Here is a 24,090-nt window from a genome sequence, read left to right as displayed (position 1 = left end):
GGAGGCTCACGTGTTTTAGTGTTCACTAGCTGCGGTTCACTCTGTCCTGAAGGGTAGGAGGCCGTCACTTGAACACTGTATTCTGTCCCACTTAAGAGATTCATGAGGAGCATGGAGTTCATATCTTCACCCACTGTTGTCTCCAAAACTGGTCCTGGAACTGATAACACAGATGCTTCCATAAGCCCAAACAGAAAAGGACAGAGGATATCACAGAATGCATAATGCAGTAGAGCAGATACAGTAACTATACCAAGGTTGAACAATCCTACACGATTGTTTAAGAAAAAAGAAAGTGGTGTGAAAACCTAGAGGATTCATCTGAAACCGAACATATTAAAGAAAGTGAATTCCTACAAATTATATTATAAATTATTAAAATTCCTAGGTCTGCCCCTATACATTTAGTCTGGTCCTCTCCTTGGAAAAAGTATAACATTTAAAATTGATTTGAGAAAAACAATTTTGGTCCAGTTTTAGAATAGAAACGTACAGGATTATGATTTGCATCTGAGTCAGCTACTGAAATAACATTGTCACTTTTTACTCATCAAATTGAAGATTGAGGACAGCTCTACACTGCAATACAAAAGCAATGCTCTACGGGTTTTCATGATTTTTATCATCAGCTGGTGAAGATGTTGACATGATTAAGACAAAGAGGAGCTACCGAGTAACTTATATTTTATAATGAGAAGCTGCTTTTTTGTATTTTTGAATTTAGAGCCAAAAACGGCTTTAAAATTAAAGAGGAAAATGTGCCACCATTAACAACGCAATGTGCAGAAAAGTCACTAAAAACTGACACATACAGATATATTGGTATGCGGTAAGTGTGCAGCTATAACCTGCACAAATGCACTTGTATGCACCAGCTCATTAACAAAGATGCTCAGAAATGCATATATGTACACAAAAATGCACAGGCACACAATTATAAAAGAGTAATATGATAATAATAAACTTAATTAATGCAGCTCTTACAAATACCTGCAAAAAAAACAATCCTGCATAAATATGATAAAGTGCTTAATTAAAAAAGATACAAACGCAATAAAATAAAAAAAACACAAATAAAGGAAGAGCAGCCTTATCTTTACAACACACCATCCACTGGAGTGTGGGGGAAGAAATGCGTGTTTGTGTAAACTAAGATTCTGACAGGGAAAGCTCCAGCCTGTTAAACTGTTTGATACCTAATCAGAATCCTAATATTGATTCTGTGCTATGGTTGAGGTTAAGGAAAGGTTGTGGTGTCTGTCATAGGTCAACAACTTGTGTCTTAAGTCATTGTGGATTTCTTTTTTTATTAAACAGGATGACCTTTGTTTTTTTTTCTAATTTACTGAAACAAAGAACAAAGACTCAGTAAAATCTGTGTGTGTGTGTGTGTGTGTGTGTACCATAAATGGGCTGGTAGACAATCCTGTAACCCAGTGTAGGAGTCTGCGGTGGATCCCAGGTGACCCTGAAGCGGTTGTACCACTCCTCTGATACACGGAGGTTTCCAGGAGACAAAAGGGGCCCTGCAACAGCACCAGACATCGGAATATACAGGTGCTTCTTAGAATGTAGATTTAAACACACACATGGCAAAAGAGTTTGGGAAAGAAATTAAACCCTCAACTGAAGCATTTGAGCATTAATGCTTAGATTAAGTCATTCAGACACATTTTGGTTGGTGCATGATAAAATACAGAGTTTTAATATCAAGCTGTAATATGAATTGAATGTTGGTTCCTTATAGCTGGTGACAGTATTAAAACCAAGGTATTTTAGTTTTGACAAACTGTGAATTCAATTATGGAAAGTTGTGTCTCTTTTGTTTGTTTGTTTTCAGTGCCAGGCCTGGCTGACTTTGAGTTATCGCAACGTTGTAAAGTCCCACAGATGCTGATTTATCTGAGAAGACAGTTTCCTCTCCCAAAAATATATAATGGTGTCTGACTGTACATGAAGTGTGTCTTGGCTCTGATTTATGGCCTTGTTGTTTCTGGGGCTGAGAGGATTTTTTTATTTACAATATGGCAAGCTATAGCACTCTCATCTAAACAGACGACGAATTTCCTGTGACATTTCCGTTCTTTGTACAATGACAAGAAATCACTACTGTTCATGAGAGGTAATCAACGGAACGGTTGAGAGAATCAATTAGAGCGTGGAAAAATAATTTAATTGTCCCATTAATGAACGGAGCTGCTGTAATTATGAACGGCCTTCATTAGGACAATTAAGAATGCATCAGTATTTGTCATCGCTTTTAATTTACATTCTCCTTCAGGAACGTGAGCGAACATGAAATTAATTCAGTGCAAATGAACATTCTGCTCGCTGCAACGAGATTCATTTTGTCAGATGTGTTCTCCTAAACTGGGAGCTGCATCTTTGCCTAATGAGCAAGGGAAGGGAGAACTGGCACCAGTGATCAGTAATTCAGAGAAATGTGTGTGTTGTGTGAGTGAGCATCATTGTGGGTTTGTCAGGCTTACGTGTGGATCCCATGGCAGAGATGCTGATGCCATCTTGTCCGTCCCTGTACACTGGCGTTACCGTCACTTTGTACTGGGTGTCTGACAATAACGGCTCAAGCAGAGCTCTCCTTTCTCCTCCAGGAACTAACACCTACACACACACACACACACACACAAACAGGAGACACATTTAAAGCTGTTCGACAGTGAACAGAGTTTTAAAGCAATGATGACTTCTGCCCATTTGGGACTAACTTGCACACAGGCAAACGGGCAAGCATACAAATAAAGAAGAAGAAAAAAGGGACACACACACACACACACACACCATATAGCAGAATACATACAGAATGTGTTGCTTCTCTCTGTTGGCTTGTATGGACATTTGGAGAGAAAGATTAAGGCCAGGCTTAATTTGGTGAGACAGAAAGTGCCTGCAGAATGTTATGTATATCTTAAGGGATTCAAACCACAACTGTTCAAGAATTCTGCTCACTTCTGTTTAGTCAATAAAGTCAGTTGAGGTCAATGGTGAGGCAGAAATGAGCTGAGAAAGAAAAGCCCATTACTGCTGGCTTTTCATTCAGGAGAGTTGCAGTTTGTTCTTTCTATGTATCTTCAGGATTCTTTTATTTAACTTTAAGTTTGAAACAAACCACAGTGTCACATAAATATAACACTTGCCACACTGACTCTGAGACAAAGATAAAAACCCTGATGTTGCTACTTTATAAAATAATTGACTTCAGATGATACAAACAAAGAGCTGGGCTGCACAGTTTTACTGACCTTGGAAAAGAAGCTGACAAAACAGTCTCTACTCAAGGTCCTCGCTCGCTCATTCTTTAGGCTCTCAACTTTATTACAGGCAGAGTTTCAGGAGCAGGACTACACCTCAACCACAGCGCTTCAGGGCGTTCTATAAATGCTCTCAGAACCTTCTTCCCTTTTGTTCTCATATTCTGTACACCCCTCACCCCCCACTCCAGTCTCCCTTTGTTTGTTTCTTTCCTTTTTCCACTCCATACGGTCTTAGGGGATCTGTCATACCCTGATGCTACAGCGAGTTCCCACTGCGATTCTTCCTCAAAATGCAACCAAGACTCAAGAACCCTAGTGTGTTCCTGTCCACTGCATAAGTAGATGATGTCAGTTGTCATGGAACTGCAAAATAATTTAGGTTTGGCTTGAATGGTGAATTTACACGAAGACTGGAAGAAATGTCTGAAAGCTGCAGAATAAGCAAGAAATTGGACCCTGAGTAAAGATTATTTTGTTGATCAACTAATGATAATTGTTAATTATTATTAATTTCAAACTTACAAAATCTTGAACTTACTGAGACACTGAAGCATTTCTTCAGAAATTCTCACACAATCATCTGACCAAAAAAAGCCTGCTCCTTATTTAATCAACTTTCTTACTTGTAAAGACAAAATATTGTTGGATATTCACATAAGAAATCCCTCTAACATTTCTCTGTCCGTGCCATTGTCTGCATTCTAAAGCAAGACTGTCTGTGTGTGTGTGTGTGTGTGTGTGTGTGTGTGTGTGTGTGTGTGTGTGTGTGTGTGTGAAAGAGAGATGTGTATAAGATAAGGCCAATCCATTAGGAGGAGCTGTCCACTCTGACTGAGGTGCTGAAACTCCTCAGTGTCAAAGCAGTGAGCCACACACAAAGATTTTTAAACACACCCCCACTACCTTAGGAAACACAGAGAGGTCCGTGCTGTCTCTTTTGCCCTCTATCTGTCTCTCACACACATCCACATCAAAACACATCCAAACTTCCAGGAAGAGGGTTGACCTAAAACAACTCTTATCTATCAGCTGGCAGACAGGTTCAAGTCTTTCTCCACACTTTGTTTTGCTATTGTTTCTCTTTCACTCTGTTTCTTTTTGCACTTTTCTCAACTGCTTCCAGTGAGGTAAAAGGCTACTGAAAAGATAATGGGGTGTCTTCTGGTTGGCCCTGGCCTCTCCATCTTCTACAGCTCTGACACCACATTGGGAAATTAAAACAGTGGAAGGAAGGGGAAAGGGGGAGGACAGTATGGAGAGAAAAGACAAGAGGGAGAAGAAGCAGAGGAAGAGAGAGATGGAGGTAGAGATGGAAAAGAAGGGAGCGGCCGAGTGTGTGCATCAGTGAACGGGGTCAGTACATGGTGCTGAGCTTAAGGGCTCTTACCACAGATCGAGGGATCAGGGAGCAAAGGTCGAGTGGACCGGGACTACAAGTGTAATCATTTTTCTGATTTGAAATGGGCCCCGACACTGACCGCTGCAGTCGCCATCCAGCTGACTGGAGGTTTGTAATAAAAGAAACCATCTTCCTCTCAACTCCAGTGTTGTCTATTCCAAGTAATTAGTGTCCACAACTGATCAGGGGGAGTTAGTGTGTTGACATGTGTGTGTTTGAGAGCTGCACTGGACTATAAGGAGGGAGATTTAAGAAACTGTAGGCATGTTGTAATAGGGATCTAAAAATAGCCTTTGGAAAGAGAATTAATTAAAATCAAAAAGCTGATCAAATCCACTGCAAATCTCCTTAAACCTCTAAATCCGTCATCTGTACATGATTCTTTTAAGAGTAACAGCGCAGGATCCACTCACAGACTCCTCTTGGTGGTTGCCCCAGAGGCCAGCATAGGAGACCCTGTAGCTCTCCACGTGGGGGTCTTCCATCTCCCACGATGCCTCTAAACTCTGGGTGGTCTCGTCGCTCAGCTGCAGATTTCTCACAGCCTGATGAGCCACTGCTACGCCAAATCACAGATGACAATTATTGCACAAAAGTTACTGTGGGATGTGAAGCAAACTCTTGGATAAAGCCCCATTTTCTTCTCACTTTTAATGTGGTTTGGTAAAACTGTGGATTTGAAAAATGTCAGTTTGCCATAAACAGCAATTGTTAAACTGCCAACATGGAAAAAAATCTGGCACAGATAGAAATATGAAAGTATTTTTGTTTTTAGTTTCAGCAGTCTATGGCTTTAAATCAAAGTATATGTTCCAGACATAATAACATAACAGCTCCAAACTGCAATCCTTCATTTTTAAAACAGATGTGACTGACGTGGAGCTGTGATTTCAAAGAAGTGCTTGCAGATGAACATTTTTTTAATTTAGTGAGAAGAGGATAAAATTCAGGAAATGTGTTGTTATTAAATTGCTGCGAGTGGACAAAACGCTCTGACTCCATTAACTGTAACGCTCCTCCAGGTCGCCTCTGAGATAATGGAGGTTGAACTACAGTCTCTGGGTGAAACCAACTTGGTGAACACAATTTTAAAGGGGTAGATCTTCTGAACTCTTTTTATGAGGTGCAACCTGCTTGAGAATGGCGTCAGTGATTCGGTTTTCCAGTTCATCAGTCTCAGTAAACCGTCTGTGTTTCTGGTTTTGCTTGCGGAAACTAGATGAGCAACGAAGATCATAACTCTGCTACAGGAAGTAGAGGAAGTACAGACTCTAGACTACAGTTAAACTAAATCAAATAAAAATAATACATATCCAGAATTGAGTAAAAATTTTAAGAATGCACTTGAAATTTCAACATTTATGTTGAATGTTTTAGAATATACTAAACATTCTTAATCCTCTGATATAGTTTGACTTTAGTCTCAACATTTCAACTTAATTTTTGAAAAACATAAGGAATAAAAAATGTCCTCCTCTAATTTTTTTCCTCACAAATACTCTTCCAAAGACTTTTAAATTTCAATTTCAGAAGAGTCTCTGGACAGATGCTTTGGTTTGAACCACGATTCGAATTTTGACTTTACTAACATTATGGAAAATAAACGGCACAATTTTACTCCAACATGTCTCACCCGTGGTTGTGGCAGCAACTGTCGTCGTCCTGGCCACTGGAGACATACAGAGAAATCAGATAAAGGTATAGAAACTCTCCTAAACAAAATTACAGAAATACATTAAACAAAAAAACATTACATAAATAGAAGATAAAAATATAATAAGAAGAAATTATAGAAAAAACAAGATATTGACGGGAAAATAGATTTTCTTCCCCTGAGAAAAGCTGCGACAAACAAATCAATGCACAGAGGTTCAGGTAGAGTGAGGCTTTGAACCCAGAGATGTAAATTTGATGGACCTTTATGATCGCTCTCATTCATTATTCTCAGCAGACAATGAAACTCTAGTCTTGAGGGTTACTTAAGTCACAAGCTAATTTCAGTATCAGAGCAACCAAGGGGATTTTATTTTCCAATAAAAAAATACCACAACCCCCCTGAGCAAGTAACATGTACATGTTTGAAATTACACACGTGACTTACATGTGGTCTCTATGACAGAGACAGTGTCGCTCTCTGATTCATCGTCGAACACGGCCGTCAGCATGACTTCATACTCAGTGGACGGACTCAGGCTGGTCAGCAGGTATCTGTTATCACTTCCACTCAAGATCACCTACACACACACACACACACACACACAGACACACACACACACACACACACACACACACACACACACATATTTTACTTTAAACGGTATCTTCTGTCTGATCTTAAAAGACGTTGGCTGATATTTCCACATGTGTCAACCATGTGCTCCTGCTGTTTCAAAATCTATCTCATTTATTTCAATTAAATTGTCATTTCTTTTGATAATCAATATTTCTAATCTCACATTGTCATCAACACTTACATCAACGTTTAACTGAATTTTGCTTCTGTTTTTGTATCTTCATTTGCTGTTTCTATTTCTACCAGAGGAAAAATAAATAGTAAGGGTTTCCTGAGTTACCCTCAAGATATGATAAAAGTTTGGGAATTAACCAACAGTCTGACAGGATTATTTATACTCTAAGTGCAACAGCAGACTTTCAAAACACAAAGTCATCACTGAGTTCTAGTAGAGAAAGCTGCTAAAAACATAAAATAACAAATCGTCACAGTCAGAGCTCGTAATTTCATGTCATGAAAACAGCAGGAAACGGTGCTGCATATTTTAGAAAGCTGGTGTCTGTGAAAACAAAGCTGTTATACTCATACAATGTGTTTGACTACTGTGCAGAATAAAACTTAAACAACAGCACAGCATTTAAATGCACTTTAATTAATCTTTGTTACGTTATGCAGAAGCAAATTTGGCCATTTACAGCTTCACAAAGATGATTATTACCCAATAAGCAATTCAGAAAGGTGAGTTCTGGGCTGAATACAACAGCAGAGCCAGTTGGACTGACTGCTGCTGCTGGATTCCAGACGACCACGATCATCTGTACAACACAGAGACGAATCAAACCCCAAGGTAAATACAAAGAGGTCATCAAAAGTACAGCTTGTCCCGTGGAGAGCCACTCTGAAATTGGAATTTACCGTAGACGACTCAACAGCCTGATAGCGTTCAGGAATTTGTTTCTTCTCAGAGCCCTTCAAGGCACAGTTACATGCAAATCTTCCCCGTGGGGCCGGTCATTTGTGATTTCCCCTGAAGCAAATGCATCTGTACTGATTCATTCTCTCCTTTTTCTCTTTACATTGTATTTAGTGAGATGTATCTTCACACTTCATAGTAGTGTGTCCTAAAAAACAGCAGTGGCTGTCTGTGTTATTCCCCGGATAAAATAGAGTCATGTTTATTGAAGAGAATGAGAAGCTGCTTTCAAAGAACGATATCAGGACGCCAGTCAAACAAGAGAATTCAAACAAATGCTTGATGCAGAGGAAGAATCAACAATGATATCATATACTTCAAATGAATATCTAGATGATATTGTTTTAATCTGCTTCATCTGCGTCAGTGAATATGTGTTTGTGCGGATGTTGGATTGTATTATGTTTAATCTTTCAGAAATAACAATACGAAGCAGGATTGTGTGTGTACGTGAGTGTGTGTATGTGGACGCATGTTTACAGTACGTGGGTGAGAGACAGAGAAAAACCCTTTCTCTATTGTGGCGGTATTACCAGCCCACCTCTCCAACTCCCAAGAGTGTTATTTTCAGCTCTGATGACTCTCAGCAAAACACACACACACACACACACACACACACACACACACACACACACACACACACACACACACACACACACACACACACACACACACACACACACACGAACACACACACACACACACACATTTTTACAGACCTGAGGGCTCTATCGCTGCCTCCCAGCTGCCTCTAAACCCCAGATCATGGCAATAAAAAAAAAATCCCAAGCCATTAATTTCTAGATTTATTCAGCCTTTATTTATACCAAGCCACGCCAGGGGTTTTACCAGCTAAAAGTGGAGTGATTGAGCTCGTGTGCAAGTCTATGGAGTACAGGCTGCCATGGAGTGCAGCCACTTCTTCCTTCATGAACAGAGATAGGTGGACCACAGGCTAAATTCAAAATTCAGAATCCGTGCAGGATATTTGTCTTTTCATGCTAAAATATTAATTCTATTGGTGTAAGATTTGTCAGCTTGAGGAAGTGAAGATACAAGTTTGTTTTGAGTGAATAAAGAAGCTGTGAGAAGGACTCTGGACATTTCAATTCTAGTTTGTCTTCAAGAATCCACAGAGTAAAACAAACACCTTCCCATCTTATTTATCATTGGAACTGACCTCTTTGGTATCGCCACCTGTGAACGGTGCCCATGAGAGTCTGTAAAGGACGATGTCACTGGCTGAGTGATCCCAGCTGACCTGGAAGCTCTCTGTGGTGATGTCACTGGAGCGTAGGTTCAGAGGACCGGGAACTGGAGCTGGCAGAGAGGTAACTGGATTTCATTGATTTTTCTTTTGATAACAACAGAGACTAAACATAATTAACCAAAGTACAGACAGAAAGAATAAACACAAAAAACAACCCAAACAACACCAAAATCACACTTAACAATACCAAATCAGACAAATAGATATATTATCGCTATCAAACAGGTCACACATTCTAATAGGGCATCAAAAGGAAAAAAAAGAAATACACAAACAAACAAATACTTTTTGTGTCAATAAACATTCCCCATAAATTCCAATATTTTTAAGTACATAATTTATTTTGCAACAAATTAAAGTAATGTCTAATAAACACTCTACATTAATGAAAAATAAATATCTACTTTTCTTCAGTAAATAATGTAATCTGTTTTTGAAATATCTCTGAATACAAAAAAAAACATTTCCTTACATTTTACATTCTTTTAAGCTCCCTCTGAAAAACTTTAACAACATGTAAAACAATTTTTACCTTCATTGATATTATTTATTGTATTGCCCTGGTTTTATAGCGGTTATGATTATACAGCAAATGTTTTTATGATATTTGCATGCAGTTTTTTTAAATACCATATAACCATGATCTAGCTTCAGAAGCTCCCTTTCTTTTATCTGGTCCATTGAACAAAGTTTGCCGTGATATAAATAAAAAGTCAACATCAGCCCTTCAGAGTGAGCAGTTTAACAGTCGCTTGCCAGAAGCACATTTCTTTCAGCTGACCCAGCAATGGTGCCCGTCCGCTTGTTGCTTAAAGGGATATTCCAACAAATCAATATCTGTTAACGTGACAGAAGAGTCAGGGACAGTGAAATGACCTTTTAATGTGACTGGGCTATTATGCTAATGTGTAAATGAGATGGGCAGACTTCCAAAATAGCAGAAGGTGCAATAGGGGTAATAAAATCCAATAATGTTCAGCACCAAATAGAAATGTGTTGCCTTCTAATAGTTTTGAGACTATTTCCTGAATGTTTAGACCATATTGTTCTCAGAACAGATGGAGATTGGGAAATAGAAGAATTGTCAATGAGGATCTCAATCTGGTGGAACATATTTGAATTCCCAGTTTGCAAAGAGTCCTAATAAATAAACTAAATTTTTCTTCTAAGGTAACCCAACAGTTGAACAGTAAGTGTCTTACTAGTAGTGAAACCATCATTGAGCGGCTCTGATTCGCCGTCGTCGTACAATGCAAAAATGGCTACTGAGTACTCCATCAGAGACGTCAGGTCACTGAGGTCATAAGAGCTCACTGGACCGACCTCCACCTGGAAGACAAACACAGACACTTTTACATCAATTTTACAGCTACTGGACATCTGTATATGGTCCAATTGGTGAGAAGGCTTGTTGTCACATTGCTGGACGGAGGATCAATTATTTCAAATATCTTTCAAATGTGGAGGCATCAGAAAATAGAGATAATAATCCTCTATGTTACAGAGAACCAAAGGCAAAATGGAAGGTGTAAAACAAGATGCAATTCTCAGTGTGACTGACTGATTTTAAATACAGTTTATTCTAATTTCACATCATTTTCCAATGATGGCAAATAAGCAAAATATATCTTTGCTTCAACTACAGTGATGACTGCAATTTAGCGATAGATGAACTATAGTTAAATATAAATATAACTATAGTTAAATTGCAGTTAGAAAAATAGGCTACAAATCCACTAGAATGTGCACTTAAATATTTCACAAAGACAAGTGGGAGTTAAAACTATGTAAATATTAATACATTATAAAAATTAATCAGTAACAGGAAATTATGTGCTGCTTAGATTCAGACAGTAATTTCTATCTAGGTAATCAGTTTTTAACACACACACACACACACACACACACACACACACACACACACACACACACACACACACAATGCCTGTGTAATTAAAATATCCTATTTATTTTCTAAGATGATTTATATCTATAGTCAATACTCTTCTTTTTAGTCTGACCTTGTCATAATTAGAAAAATAATCTCTTCAGTTTATCTTCCCTTCCTTCTTTCCTCCTGTTTTTCTCCTTCTTTACTCTCCTCACTCAGACACAGATGCTCTCAGATAGAAACGCTGTCAAATACAATCATATCATATGACACATTACATCTCATTACAACTCACCTGCTCTGTCACTAGTTTGTCGGTCTTGACCCACATGATTCGGTAACCTTTGACCCCTCTGGGAACGGGGTCCCAGCTAATGTGGGCGGAGTTATGGGTGATGTCAGAGAACTGGAGGTTACTGGGAGGACTCCGGGGTACTGGACAGAGTGAGAGAGAGAGAGAGAGAGTGAGAGAGAGAGAAGGGAGAGAGTGTGTGTTAATATGCTTGTGTGCTTAAAGAGAATCAGTCTGTGTGTGTGTGTGTGTGTGTTTCTGTGTGTGTGTGTGTGTTTGTGTGTGTGTGTGTGTGTGTGTGTGTGTGTGTGTGTGTGTGTGCGCGTGTTTCTGTGTGTGTGTGTGTGTGTGTGTGTGCGTTACTCACATGTACTTTCCTGGTTTGTTACAGGGTCACTGGCTTCATCACCATACATTGCATAAACAGTGACAGTGTATTCTGTGTGAGAGCTCAACCCCTCCAGCTCAAGCTCTGTCACTGCATCCGACACCTTCGTCTGTGGACAAAGACAAAATACAGCTTTTAACACACAAGTTCGTTGTCAGTGCTGTGAGTTCAATGTATATCTTTCTTTCTATCACTACCTCCTTCTCGTCCAACTCTCCATTATCTTTGAGAGGTGCATACAGCAGCATGTAGCCGGAGGCCCCGTCTACGCTGTCCCATCTTGCTTTCATGCTGCTGTGAGTCACATCAGACAGCTTCAGGCCTGTCACTCTGGGTAGGACCACTGGAGACACACATACACACGTGTGACCACACACAGACAAACACACAGCTGTTAAATCAAGTCAAATCAATCACTTTTTTGAAAATGTAAAAACTTGTATCTTTCTTCCTGTATCACAAGTGCACCATAAACTGCATTCACATCCGGACAGTATTCAGGTTATCAGGATTTTAAAGTTTCACTTTTGTGTGCCCTAATCATACGGAAGTCTGAGCGGTGACAGCACGATAACGGGCAAAGTGGAGGACATGTTTGATATTTGCTGGTGCTCTCGTCTCCCATTGCTGGCAATAAGGTGGATAACACAAATCTGCAATGCGATGTTTGCATTAAATACAGCTAAGCCTGCTATAAGCTATTTTGAATAGCCACTACACAGGAATCAAACTTTCTGTTACCATGGTAACATCACAGACCGGGATAGTGTTTAAATGTATTTATCACGTATACAGAGATATACTGTAAATACGCAGATTTCTCACTGTTCCATGTAACTTCCATATCCTGAATGTGATCAAAACAGGGAAACAACTGCACATGTAAACACTTTCAATATGTCTGGCTTCCACGGCTTTTTAAGTAACTGCTATTATCTTGTGGTCTTGGATGTTGACTGAAGCACTTGGTGTGTGGTGTTGTGTGTCTGCAGTTCTGCTACGTTTGTGTTTGTGCGTGAGAATGAACTTACGAGTTGTTTCTGATCCCCTAAGAGCTTCACTCGCCTCGTTTGCATACACAGCAAACACAGCCAGCTGGTACTCAGTGAGGGAGCTGAGATGCTGTAACACCACCGAGGTCTCGCTGCCGTCCACCACAGCCTGCGGGGGGTGCAGGAGGGCGAGTCAAGGTTTGAATGATGGATGCGAGGGGCAGAGGAGAGCGATGGGGTACAAAAATGGATGGGAGAAGAGAGGGGTAGGGGCAGGGGGACAGTGAGTAGCAGGGGAAATAGAAAATGGGACAATAAATGTGGAAAGATGAAAATGACAAATGGAAGAGAGGAAAACAAGGAAAGCAGGGTAGGAAAGAGAGATCGAAAGAGAATGGAAGAGGAAGGGAAACAATCGATTAAATGAATTGGATAAAGCCCCAACGTCTAAAGCTGAAGAATGTTTAGTTTCTGCACTGAACTGAATGGATGACAGTTGTGATACAGATTAGATGTGGGTTAAGCCAGCTGGAAAGGCCTCCTCACACGAGTCTCCAGAACATCTGGTCCCTAAAAAACCCAGCTAAGCAAAAGATTTAATAGGCTTTTTTTTTTTTGTGGTCAAATGTTCTAGAAACCTCAAGCAGGTGCCTGCATCAGCCACAGTATCATTCGATTTCTAGTGAGCCTTCATTCCCTTCGCCGATGTTCTCGAGAGATGTGAACGGAGGGATGAGAGAAACGAGTATGGATGAATGATATCATCAGAATCTCAAGGGAAAACTGAGCTCAATCTCTACACGCTGCAGAGGATCCCAGAAACAGTAAATCTATTGGTGAACTAAATGTGATCTCTGTGCTCCCACTCAGTGTGATGACCTCAGTATGTTTTGTGTCTTTACTATATGCATATACACTTTAGATAGCAGTAAACATAATCAGATTTCTTTGGGCTGTGTTTGCAATAATGGACATTATTAATTGAAATTTCCCACTTTTTAGAAGTGATGAATTTGTTTGTAGTGGTTAATTACTCCTGATTAATTGTCTTGCTTAAACTTTTACACTTTTTCAATTTACTGATTCAATGTTCTCAGCAAAAGAAAAGATATATTCACCTCCTGTGGTTCTCCTCCCTGAGCAGGATAATAAACCACTCTGTATTTCTCTACGTTTCCAGGGGCATGAGTCCATGACACCCTGAAGCTCCGTGCCGTGACCTCTGACGTCACCAGATCGAGTGGCGTTCCGATCGTCTCTGGTACCTGTTCTGAAAAAAATATAAGAAGAGGAACAGGGAAGAATGAGAATAATTTTTAAAACTAAAAAGGGAATGCATCCAGGATGAGCCTAAAAGAGATGGTGTTAAAATATAATCAAAACAGATTAGACTGGATTTGTGACGTCCTCTTGTATTTTTCATCTTGCAGCTTTACAAAGAGGTGAGACAGAGGAGCAGGGTGGAGTATCATATAATAATTAACATATTGAGACTATGGCTGCCGTTAAGCTTTTTAAGGGCTTTAAGGTCATTTAAGGATCCAATAGGAGCCACAGTGATCATATCGCACTGTACTGTCACCACAAGTAAATGCACGTAACTGCTTTGCGGAGATATAACTGTGTCGCTTTCTCACTGACTGCCATTGTTTCCTTACTCTCCTTGATGTCTTTATCCTGCTGCTCCACTTGTTCACACACTGTTCTGGTCAGACCCTCGACGATGGAGCTCATGATGTTGAAGTCGGCCACGTTGTAGACGTGAGAGTCTTCTGGTTCTGAGGCGATGGAGCGCAACTCATTCTCATCAGCGTTCTTCACACCTGGGAGGACGAGGGCAGACGCAGAATTGTGTGGATTACATGTAGTAACAATCAGTCTGACTCGTACAACTAATATTCATATGAACAAATGACAGCAGAGCAGGATTCATGCCACAGATGCAAATCTTACCAATAGCAAACAGCTCAATCCCAGAATTGCGCAGGCTCTCTGCAGGTGGTATAACGTCATCCTGGGACTTCCCGTCCGTGATTAGGATTCCAATCTTGGGCACGCCAACCCGGGAGCCAGACTCCGGCTTGAAGCAGTTCTCCATGATATAGCTCAACGCAAGGCCTGGAAGGAGATGGAGAAAGATAAGGAATGAGGAAGACAGAGGTGCCAGGGCAAACTCAGTTATTTAAAGGAGAAAAGGGAAAAGGTGCACGATGAAGACCAAGAAGAAAAGAGTAAAAAGAAATACAAAACACTGGTTTGGACCTACTGAATAAACTAAATCAGACAAACAACCTGTTAGCGTGTTTCCTCCTTTGTAGGGGAGATTCTTGACAGCATCAACGACGGTATCTTTAGTGGAGAAGGCATTTAGATGCCACTCTATCCTTGGATCCCCGCTGTACTGAGCCAGACCTAAACACACATACAAAATCTCACAGTTCAAATTGGTCATTTGAGGACAGCTTATACACAAAAGGATAAATATTTCTCAACAGTTGCGATCAGTTCAGTATCAGTTCAATTAAAATCTGTTCAGGAACAATAGATGACAGTGTTGTACCAGTGGTGTATCCATCTGTTCGACAAGGAAGAGAAGCCAGGACCCACCTATCCTTGTCTTATCGATGCCGACATCGAAGGCGTTGACCAGGTTTTCCAGGAACGTGCGGACCAGCCGAAAGTTGATCCGACCGATACTCCAAGAACCGTCCACCAGGATCACGATGTCTGCGATGGCTTCAGTGTGGCACACAAACTGATCAGCTGGATGAGGGAGAGAGAAGATGAGGAGGAGAGCTGAGGGCCGACTCTGTGGTGGCAACATGAATGAAGAGATTTAAATTATGAAAGATTGTAAATTGAGGTGATTTAAAAGACACCTCCCATTGAAATAAATCAACGATTTTATAATTGATGTTCAGATTTCTCAGTCAAACCTCAGAAAACACAACAAACACACACCACAAGTCAGCAGGTTCCAGGTTGTCTTTATTGAACAAAACACAAACTGTAAACAAAACAGAAATGGAAACTGTGCAATACAGGGACACAAACACATAATCCAAATCATAGGTGACTGACATATAATATTATACCACCAATATATGATGTAAAAATACATGATATAAAAAAGCATAATTCGATCTGAGGCCATACATTTCCCTGTAGCTCATTTTCTCTGAATTAATCTCTCTGTACGTTATTGGTAAACTGACTCACTTTTCATTAACAAGACAGTTTGAAAGTGAAATCTGACCATGAAGCCTGAATAAGAGTCACACCCACACACACTGGTGGATTTGCAACAAATGTGAAATATACAGTTATGCTGAATTGCACATAAAACTAAGGAAACAACAGATACCTCTCACACACACACACACACACACACACACACACACACACACTAGGTCATCTATCCCAATTCCATAACTGCTTGTCTTGTCACTCTGAAAATGTATACGTCCACTTAAATCATAAATCTGTCTTCAAAAGTAACAGTGAACAATTCAGAACATGCTGATAAGGTTGGACATTTGTGTTTAAATTAAGAAAAGCGATTAAAAAGAATGCTGAAGCCAGGAAATGTCAATTATTACCTGGGATTTTTGTTGTTTATCACATTTAGAAGATTAAGATAAAGACTGTGGACAGGAAAGCTGAGGGTTCAATTTCTTATCATGTTCTAACAACAGATGTTATTTCAATGGCTCAGGTGCATGCTGGGTAATTGCTTTACCTTGGGTCAGTTCCAAGACCTTTGGTACAATTGTGTTCCCCATTAGTTCACCTCTTGATGCACTCCCAGATATCAACTATAAAAGTTTGCACATGAAATTATTATTTATTTATTTGCCTGAAAAAATAAACACTTATTTATCAGCTGTGCTATTTGTGGTGTCGTCTCAGGCCCATGCAATCACAGGCTTGAAATTGATATGAGACAGACTTTCTGATGACAGCTGTTTTTAGAATGATTTTCCAGACGTCTGTCTGCTGTTTGCATCTGTCTGAGAGTTTGAACAATCCATCTGCTGCACACAGAGGAGAGAAGACAACAAGGTCAAGAAGCAGAGCTGATGTCTTTGGTTTGCAATTGGATAACAGGTACGACTGAGGGAAACTATTCTAATGATCTAAGTTGACTCTCTGAAGCGTATGCTAAGTCCTGTCCAAATTTGATTTCAAAGCAACAAGCAGTTAACCATAGTGTCATTCCCCTGAAGTCAGGTGCTGCTTTTCAGACTGCCAAGGTAAAAGCTGATTTGCCAGGAAGTTAATCAGCTCAAGTGCAATGTAAAAGCATAATCAGACCACCATGTAGGCCGTACTACCAGTATTATATACAATGTGTACCTTAGAAATACTGCACCATTGATTACTTTCAATTTCTTCAAGATACCAATCATTTTAAGACCAACATGCCCATGGGCACTCAGAGAGGCCCAAATGCATCTATACAACTCTGAAAAAAAATTACAATTGCTTTGAAACTATCAATCTTGGGATGCCTAAAAAAGACGCCCCTAAAAAAATCCTCATAAATGGGATGAAGAACTTTTTTTAACAACCTTTTGAGGAGAGGAGAGGAAAGGAGAGGAGAGAAAAGGTTTGTTTGGGAGATTCAATAAATGGTAAAAGGCCAAAGAGTTAGAAGACTACTCTTTGTACAGCGTTTTCTTTCCCATAAAACAAACAAACATGCCCTTTAAAGGAATTCTGAGGCTAAATAACAGAAAGACAGGACCACAAATCTTCTCTGAAGAAGACAGTGAGAGACAATCAGAGGGTATTGGTGTCTTCATTATTGATAGTAACTGCTGTTAGAATCAGAGACAGTGGAGTCCTGTGAGAAACCATCAAGACTGACGACACAGACCATAAACAGAAGATTAGAGGGTCAGTAACTACAGCTAATTACACCTGTCTGGTCATTCCCAAGTCCATTGTTGACCAGGTGGTGAGAACATTTTTAAACCAGGCATTACACTGTGTTACATCTGAACCAGTAATCCAGGTTGCCCTCTTTCCTTCTCATTATCCCTGCTGCCCTCTGTAAACAGTGGCTCAGATAGTTCCACTGTAGATATTCCATCAGTAGACTTGAAACATAAACATTAAGTTTTACTCTTTTTTCTTTAGCTGTGCCCCGGTCGTGTTTTTTCTCAGGTCAGTCACCAGACGAGGCAGAAAGATGGGGAGTCTCAACAAAACCAGTCATCTTATAAAGTTAAATGCGTTACAGGACTTTGTTGAGGGGGTGGTAGTTCATTTCAAGCAACACTAAATTTAATGTATGGTTTGTGTTGAGTAATGAAATACCAACCAACCTAATTAAAGTGAGATTGCATGCATTGCAAATTTTATTGGGATATGTCACCATGCTGTAAAGGGAACGTGATTCTAAATGACAGTGGATCTGATCGTTACTGCTCTGTCAAGTGACTTTATGTGTTATAATCTGACGCATCAAAAAAACACGTATTTAGATTTTTCAATATACTAATGAAGGCTTTTTTCACATTACTTTTTTTTTTTTTTTTATCTCTCACTGAAATCGAGACTGTTCAATAGCAGCCATATTCACATTGTGACACTTTCAACTACGTCCTCATGCTGCATATACTCATACTCATCCACCTTGTTTTCAGTGATTTAGCTAGAGCTGCTTATCAATAACAGTCTGGTATTGAAACCTAGTTAAATATTGTGAAACCTCCCATCACACAAATTAAATCCAAATGCAATTCCTCTGTATTTTCTCAGGAGGAACACAAGTCAGAGTGAGACGCTCTGCAGTTTCACTTTGTCCTCACTTTTCAAAATGACACCCAGCTATTTTACTGAACTGTTTCATGGGCTGTGATATCACATTATTCACGATAGACAAAGACTGGAAGAAATGAAGCATCTCACTACATATGACCAGCCTATGGCAGAATAATTTCTGAAATCATGTTGCATATGTGTGTGAAACAGACAAACCAAGAGGAGCAGGTAAAATTCAAGATATGCATGCATGGCGCAACACGTGCACAATGCTGGTGTCTGCTTCCTACATGAATGTCAGAGAAAATGCCTCATGTATCTTACAACTGTATTTGCTATTGAATGCCTCCTCTCTTGCTCTCTGCCCAACTCCAGGACGACAGCAAGCTGGTCATAGGTCCAGCTGCTCCTTCTATACTCCATCGCGCTTTCTGACTTTTCCTCCGCTTCTCTACCTCTTTCCCTCCTTCTCTGTGCCCGTCTGCATTTCCCACAAGTCAGGGTGCAGTGACTGGGGCACAGCAGTGCATAGTCTGTGTGTCCGCATGAGGACGAGAGTGAAAGAGTGGAAGAGAAACACAGTGAAATACTGCAGATATATAGAAAGATTTTTTGGTGCCAAGTCTTTCATTTGTTATATTACTCCTGTTCTCGATCTCTCTCTACACTCCTCTATCTCTTAGTTAAACAGGTAAATTTGTCTTAAACACAACACTAAATCAAACAATCAAACATGGTAGAGCATAAGACATGTCAGTCTCCATTATATGTGTGTTTCTATTTCTATTTATAGGGAAACCAAATCCCATCAAAATGGTTCAGGTCAGATTAAATGTTCAGGGTTAAAGCCACACTTATCATATTTGCTCCACATCTGCATTAAATTCACTTTATCAGGCTCTTTACCTCCAACAACCTCTGACATTTTCTAAATTCATAGAAGCAGGAACACTTGACGAGTTTCTTCTCTCAGCTGGATAGTGTGTCACAGCTCAGCTACAGATATTCAGGTATTAGCAGGAATCAATGGTGTCTGTTTCGTATATAATAAAATAAAATGATTTACAACCAGGTAAGCACATCTGTCTTCAGCCATGTTTATCCTGTTTATCAGCAGACATTATGTCTTGGTAGGAGAAACTAATACTGTTGTTATTTTTTTATTATTTTATTAAAACCTATGCTTTTTGTACTGTGGCATGTCAAAATATCTTTAGATGTATTGAAAACACAGTGAACTCTAGTATGAGATGAGGGCAGGACAGATTCTCTGAGCAAAAAAATTAGAGCTATTCTAATAGTCAGGGGTGAAAGTAATTATTTACATCTACTCTTCTTGCCGTATCAAAGTACTTTTTTTGTTTTACTTGTCAGAGTAAAACAAAGTCACATGATGAAGTTAACCATGTGACAATGAAGGTTACAGCAGAGAAGATGCTGCTGATTAAATGCACCATCGGGCAACAATGTCAAGTAACGCAAATCAAAGACACCACCAATGTTGTGTTAGGTGCATGCTGGGTCTGGCTAAACAATAAATGCTGAAGTGCTGACAGTAGAGCCCCTCAGCTGTTTCTTCTATATCCACCTCTACCATCACTGAGGTGTGCAGCACTTCTCTGCTGTGTTTGATCATCCCTGCTGTGACTGCAGAGCTCATTCAACTCAGTGCCTAAAAATCTGGAGGAGTACAGTGAGACTAGAGAGGCTGAGTGGACCGGGTGTATTTTACATTGAGAAACGCAGGCGTAGAAATGATGGAAATTGGACTTGGAGCAGGTTGCAGAGGACTAAGACTCAAAGAATGACATTTAGACAAGTGTGTGCAACAAACACTCAACTGTACAGAGGAGAGCACTACTACTGCACTGTGCCTCCAAGCAAGACAGCATTTGTTTTTAGTGTTTCTCGACTGCAGCTGCTGTGGAGTTTGTGCTGTTTATACATCCACAACTTTTCTGCTGTTAATTCTGATTTGTGTCCCCTGTTATTGCCAAATGAAGTCTATAGACAACAGCATTACATATTTCCGCACTTACAAAACCATAATAAAGTAATTTTTACTTATAAAACATTTTAACTGACTTGTTTTATAACTGAGTAAAATTTTGAACAAGTAATTTTACTTTTATTTGGGGAAAATTTAATTTAAGAAAAGCATAAAGCCATCCATCCCTGTTTGAGACCAGAACTGTAAACCCCAAAGGCATGATTTCAGTCTGGGTGTCGTATATACATTCTCGTACAGTGAACCATGAGATTGGCTTAACTATGTTTGAGCTTCATTTGCATAAGGGCATAAAATTAGAAAAAGACGCTGCCATCACTGAACCTTCACATGCAAGCATCTGATTAGACGGACCGTAAACCTGGTGTCCACGAGAGAGCGAGCGACCACATTTTACAACTCACAGCCCACAGAACAGTCTGCAGAGCTGTGGGAAAACGAGCATGCGGCTCCCGCACAATTGAATTAGTTTGTGTGGGAGTGGAAAAATGTGGGTATTAAAAATGTGACTGCAACAATGGGAGCCACTGTCGGCTGCAGCACATATATTTGAGCAAAGACAGGCAGGCAGTGACAAAGACAGCGAAAAAGACAGAAGAGAACTGAACACTGGAGGAGAGATGAGACAAGTAGAGTAGTATACGTAGCAGTTAGTACTGTAGTACTTACAGTGGTAGCAGTATACAAATACACAAATAAAGCAAATAAAGCTCATTGAGGTTTATAAGCTACATGTGATCTGCAAAGCAAAGCAGTTTAATTAAAGAAAAGCAGATTGCTGTAGTCTCCTATTCCCAGGATGTAATACACAAACACATGCACACACACACACACACACACGCTCAAGCATACGGATAAATTGTAGAGGTACGCACACTACACAGACAAATGCCTACAGAGACTCACACAGCACATATTCAATCTAGAATGGCACTCAGTAGAGCGCATATCGCCGCCAAGGCCCAACAGTCCCCTTAATTTCAATCAACTGCACCAAGCTTCACACACTCATAGATATCAGTCCCCTAAATCTGCCTGAATTTTTTCATCAAGATATAATTTATTCCCTGGGAAATCTGGGAAAATGTCAAAAAAAATCTTGAAATGTTAAAGCCACCTTACATTTAATTTGTTCTTTCTTGGCTCATGTCTCATCCTTCCACCAAATTCCGTGGAAATCTGATCAGTGGTTTTTGCATAATGCTGCTGACATACAAACTAACTCACCAAAAATAAAGATCATGTCCTCGGTGGATATAACACAAAACACATTTTAACCTCATGAAACTTTTCTACCCTGTTCCTCTTCGCTTCTCCCTTTTTTTCATTAACAGTGGTTCTTCTCAGACGATCTTGATTAATTGCTGACCTCAATTTAGCCAGGGATCAGACACACTGTGCTGTCACTCCAATCGCTCTTTAGTTAAGTTAAGTGTGATTGTGTTTCAGTGTCTGGAATTAACTTTGGGCACACTGACGGACATGCAGATAGATGGATAGTAGCAGCAACTGTCTCCACACCAGTGATTACATTTCCCTTATCCTCATCAGCCTGAGTCTGATTCCTGGGTGAAGCTGCTTTTAGAGGAGCACTTCACCCCCAACATTAGGCTAATTTGTTAATAATTGGACATTTATTCCCAAATAGTTAAACACAAGTCGAAATGATTTTGATTTATTACTCTGGTCAGAATGAAAACCAAACTTCAGAGAAAATGGTGAAAATGGAAATAATATCTCACAGTGGGTGAAATGACTCTTTTCTGGTCACCCCTGTCAGAAGTTTTCTCAATATATCATTTCAGGATGAGGAGTAATAAGATCAATTTCTCCAGCCTGCTGTTTATCATGCTGAGCCTAATGTTTCAATATAGCAATTTTCCTGTGTGGTGCAGAGAAAATGTCCAACTTAAATCAATACTGTCTGTTTTTTTTCTCCATCTCATCTGCTCACGTGGAGGCGCGGCACCAAAGTGAGACGAAAGATGTGGATCACATTTAAAGAGACAGCCCCAATGAAGACATAATGAAGGGAAGAACTGACGCTGCCGGACAGTTTTCCATATCACAACTTCGTGTGGCAACCTATTAAACCACATGTGCCAAATAAGAGACATTTATTGCAATTTTACATCAATGTATAATTACCCTCACTTAGTAATATAATAATATACTTCTAATAGCTTTTTCAGCTGTAGATGTAAAGAGGATATTTTTAAGAATTATAGGGTATGCACTTTTTATCATAGCAGACATGTATGTTTTTTCAAAGTAGGAAAAACAAATTGATAAGATTAACTAGAATGGCACTCACTCCGCTGTGCCTCTCTGCACCACTCTCCAGCACTGACTTATCATCGCTGTCTAAGAAAGATCTGCATCATCTACCAGCTAAAGATATTGAATGAAGACCTGCAAGAAGACAGGCTGTAAGAACCTGTCACTATAAAAACTCATGTCCTGATGAAGTCCAGTGGTAGGATCTTAAAACTTGCCCTGAGGTTGGACTCCAGCTGGCAAGAGACAGAGGGGCAGGCTGAGGACAACCTGGCAGAGAACAGCCACGCCAGAGGAGATGGGTGTGTAATGAAGGCATCAAGACAGTGACACATGGAAGAAGCTTCTTGCAGCCACATATCCCGCAGGGGTCAGTGAGGAGAAGTAACCAAGTAACCCACTCTGTTAAGGCAAAACAATCCTTATATTATTTTAGCAAGAAATTGACAAAAGTGTTTAAGAATGCCCTCATATCATTTCATATCTCCTATGATAAGGAAAGTGATTACAAAAATGTCCTGGATCTTTAACTGTGCCAAACTTTTATTGGGTTCATCCCCGGCCCAGACACCAACTCCCCAACTTCAAATTGGTTCAGTACTTTTTAGCTTATGAAATCATAACCCATATGGCAGACATAATAACAATAACATCTGTATAGAAATCCTTTATTGTTATTGTACTGTGCAAAATACAATTACTTTAGACTGTGAAACTGTGAAACTGTCGCACTAGTTAATGCTCAGTTCATAACAATCATTGCACAGTCATTTTGTACATTGAATGAAAGTGAAAATGGCCTTAGGAAAGAAACGGTTTAGTCTGTCTCTTTTTAATGTCCCGTAGGACCTGCCTAAGGACAGAGGGTCTCACAGGACCACAGTGAGGACAACAGTCTTTGACAATGTCTGTGCTGTTCATGTGTCCCAGTGAGATGCTACAGTGTGGAAGTCACCCAGCATGCACCACACCAGAGCCTTGAAATGGAATGATGGTGAAGTGTCTAAATAACTTGTGTCATGTTAAGTTTGGATGATTTTTGCTGAAGGAGATGATGCTATATGAGCCAAAACTCCAAACATGCTTTTTAATGGACCCTGAGATTGTGACAGGTGAGACATGAGATTTAATGGTCAACCATTAAATCAACATGGAGCAAAGACAACTCCCTGACATGGAGGTAAGGTCCAGAACAGCTTCTAAATGGTCCATGAGATAAAATCTTTTTTTGTCAATAATCTGTTGTTCATTGCCTGTTAAATTGAAAATAGTGCTGTGAAAGAAAGGTAAGAAAAACAAACATCTGACTGTGAAACTGAGGAAATT

General features: G+C 39.8%; 1 protein-coding gene across 6 annotated transcripts in view; it reads right to left on the bottom strand.

Annotated features, from left to right (window-relative positions):
* Nucleotides 1–24,090, bottom strand: part of col14a1a (collagen, type XIV, alpha 1a) — a 123,782-nt gene that overhangs the window by 72,723 nt on the left and 26,969 nt on the right. For 4 of the 6 annotated variants that reach the window (XM_069537974.1, XM_069537973.1, XM_069537977.1 and 1 more), the window contains exons 6-22: nucleotides 15,318–15,473; nucleotides 15,003–15,122; nucleotides 14,664–14,828; nucleotides 14,369–14,533; nucleotides 13,829–13,980; nucleotides 12,750–12,879; nucleotides 11,916–12,061; nucleotides 11,698–11,827; nucleotides 11,334–11,473; nucleotides 10,350–10,476; nucleotides 9,058–9,197; nucleotides 6,773–6,905; nucleotides 6,305–6,340; nucleotides 5,085–5,230; nucleotides 2,490–2,622; nucleotides 1,404–1,526; nucleotides 11–160 (exon numbers count right to left, since the gene is read on the bottom strand). In XM_069537974.1, coding sequence (XP_069394075.1) covers nucleotides 11–160; nucleotides 1,404–1,526; nucleotides 2,490–2,622; nucleotides 5,085–5,230; nucleotides 6,305–6,340; nucleotides 6,773–6,905; nucleotides 9,058–9,197; nucleotides 10,350–10,476; nucleotides 11,334–11,473; nucleotides 11,698–11,827; nucleotides 11,916–12,061; nucleotides 12,750–12,879; nucleotides 13,829–13,980; nucleotides 14,369–14,533; nucleotides 14,664–14,828; nucleotides 15,003–15,122; nucleotides 15,318–15,473 — 2,292 coding nt within the window. The remainder of the gene's footprint in view (nucleotides 1–10; nucleotides 161–1,403; nucleotides 1,527–2,489; nucleotides 2,623–5,084; nucleotides 5,231–6,304; nucleotides 6,341–6,772; nucleotides 6,906–9,057; nucleotides 9,198–10,349; nucleotides 10,477–11,333; nucleotides 11,474–11,697; nucleotides 11,828–11,915; nucleotides 12,062–12,749; nucleotides 12,880–13,828; nucleotides 13,981–14,368; nucleotides 14,534–14,663; nucleotides 14,829–15,002; nucleotides 15,123–15,317; nucleotides 15,474–24,090) is intronic. The other 2 variants (XM_069537975.1, XM_069537978.1) reach the window with 1 other exon arrangement.

Source organism: Paralichthys olivaceus, chromosome 13 (genome assembly GCF_024713975.1).
Source record: "Paralichthys olivaceus isolate ysfri-2021 chromosome 13, ASM2471397v2, whole genome shotgun sequence".
Lineage (NCBI taxonomy): Eukaryota > Metazoa > Chordata > Actinopteri > Pleuronectiformes > Paralichthyidae > Paralichthys > Paralichthys olivaceus.
This window is presented reverse-complemented; position numbering and strand designations above follow the sequence as displayed.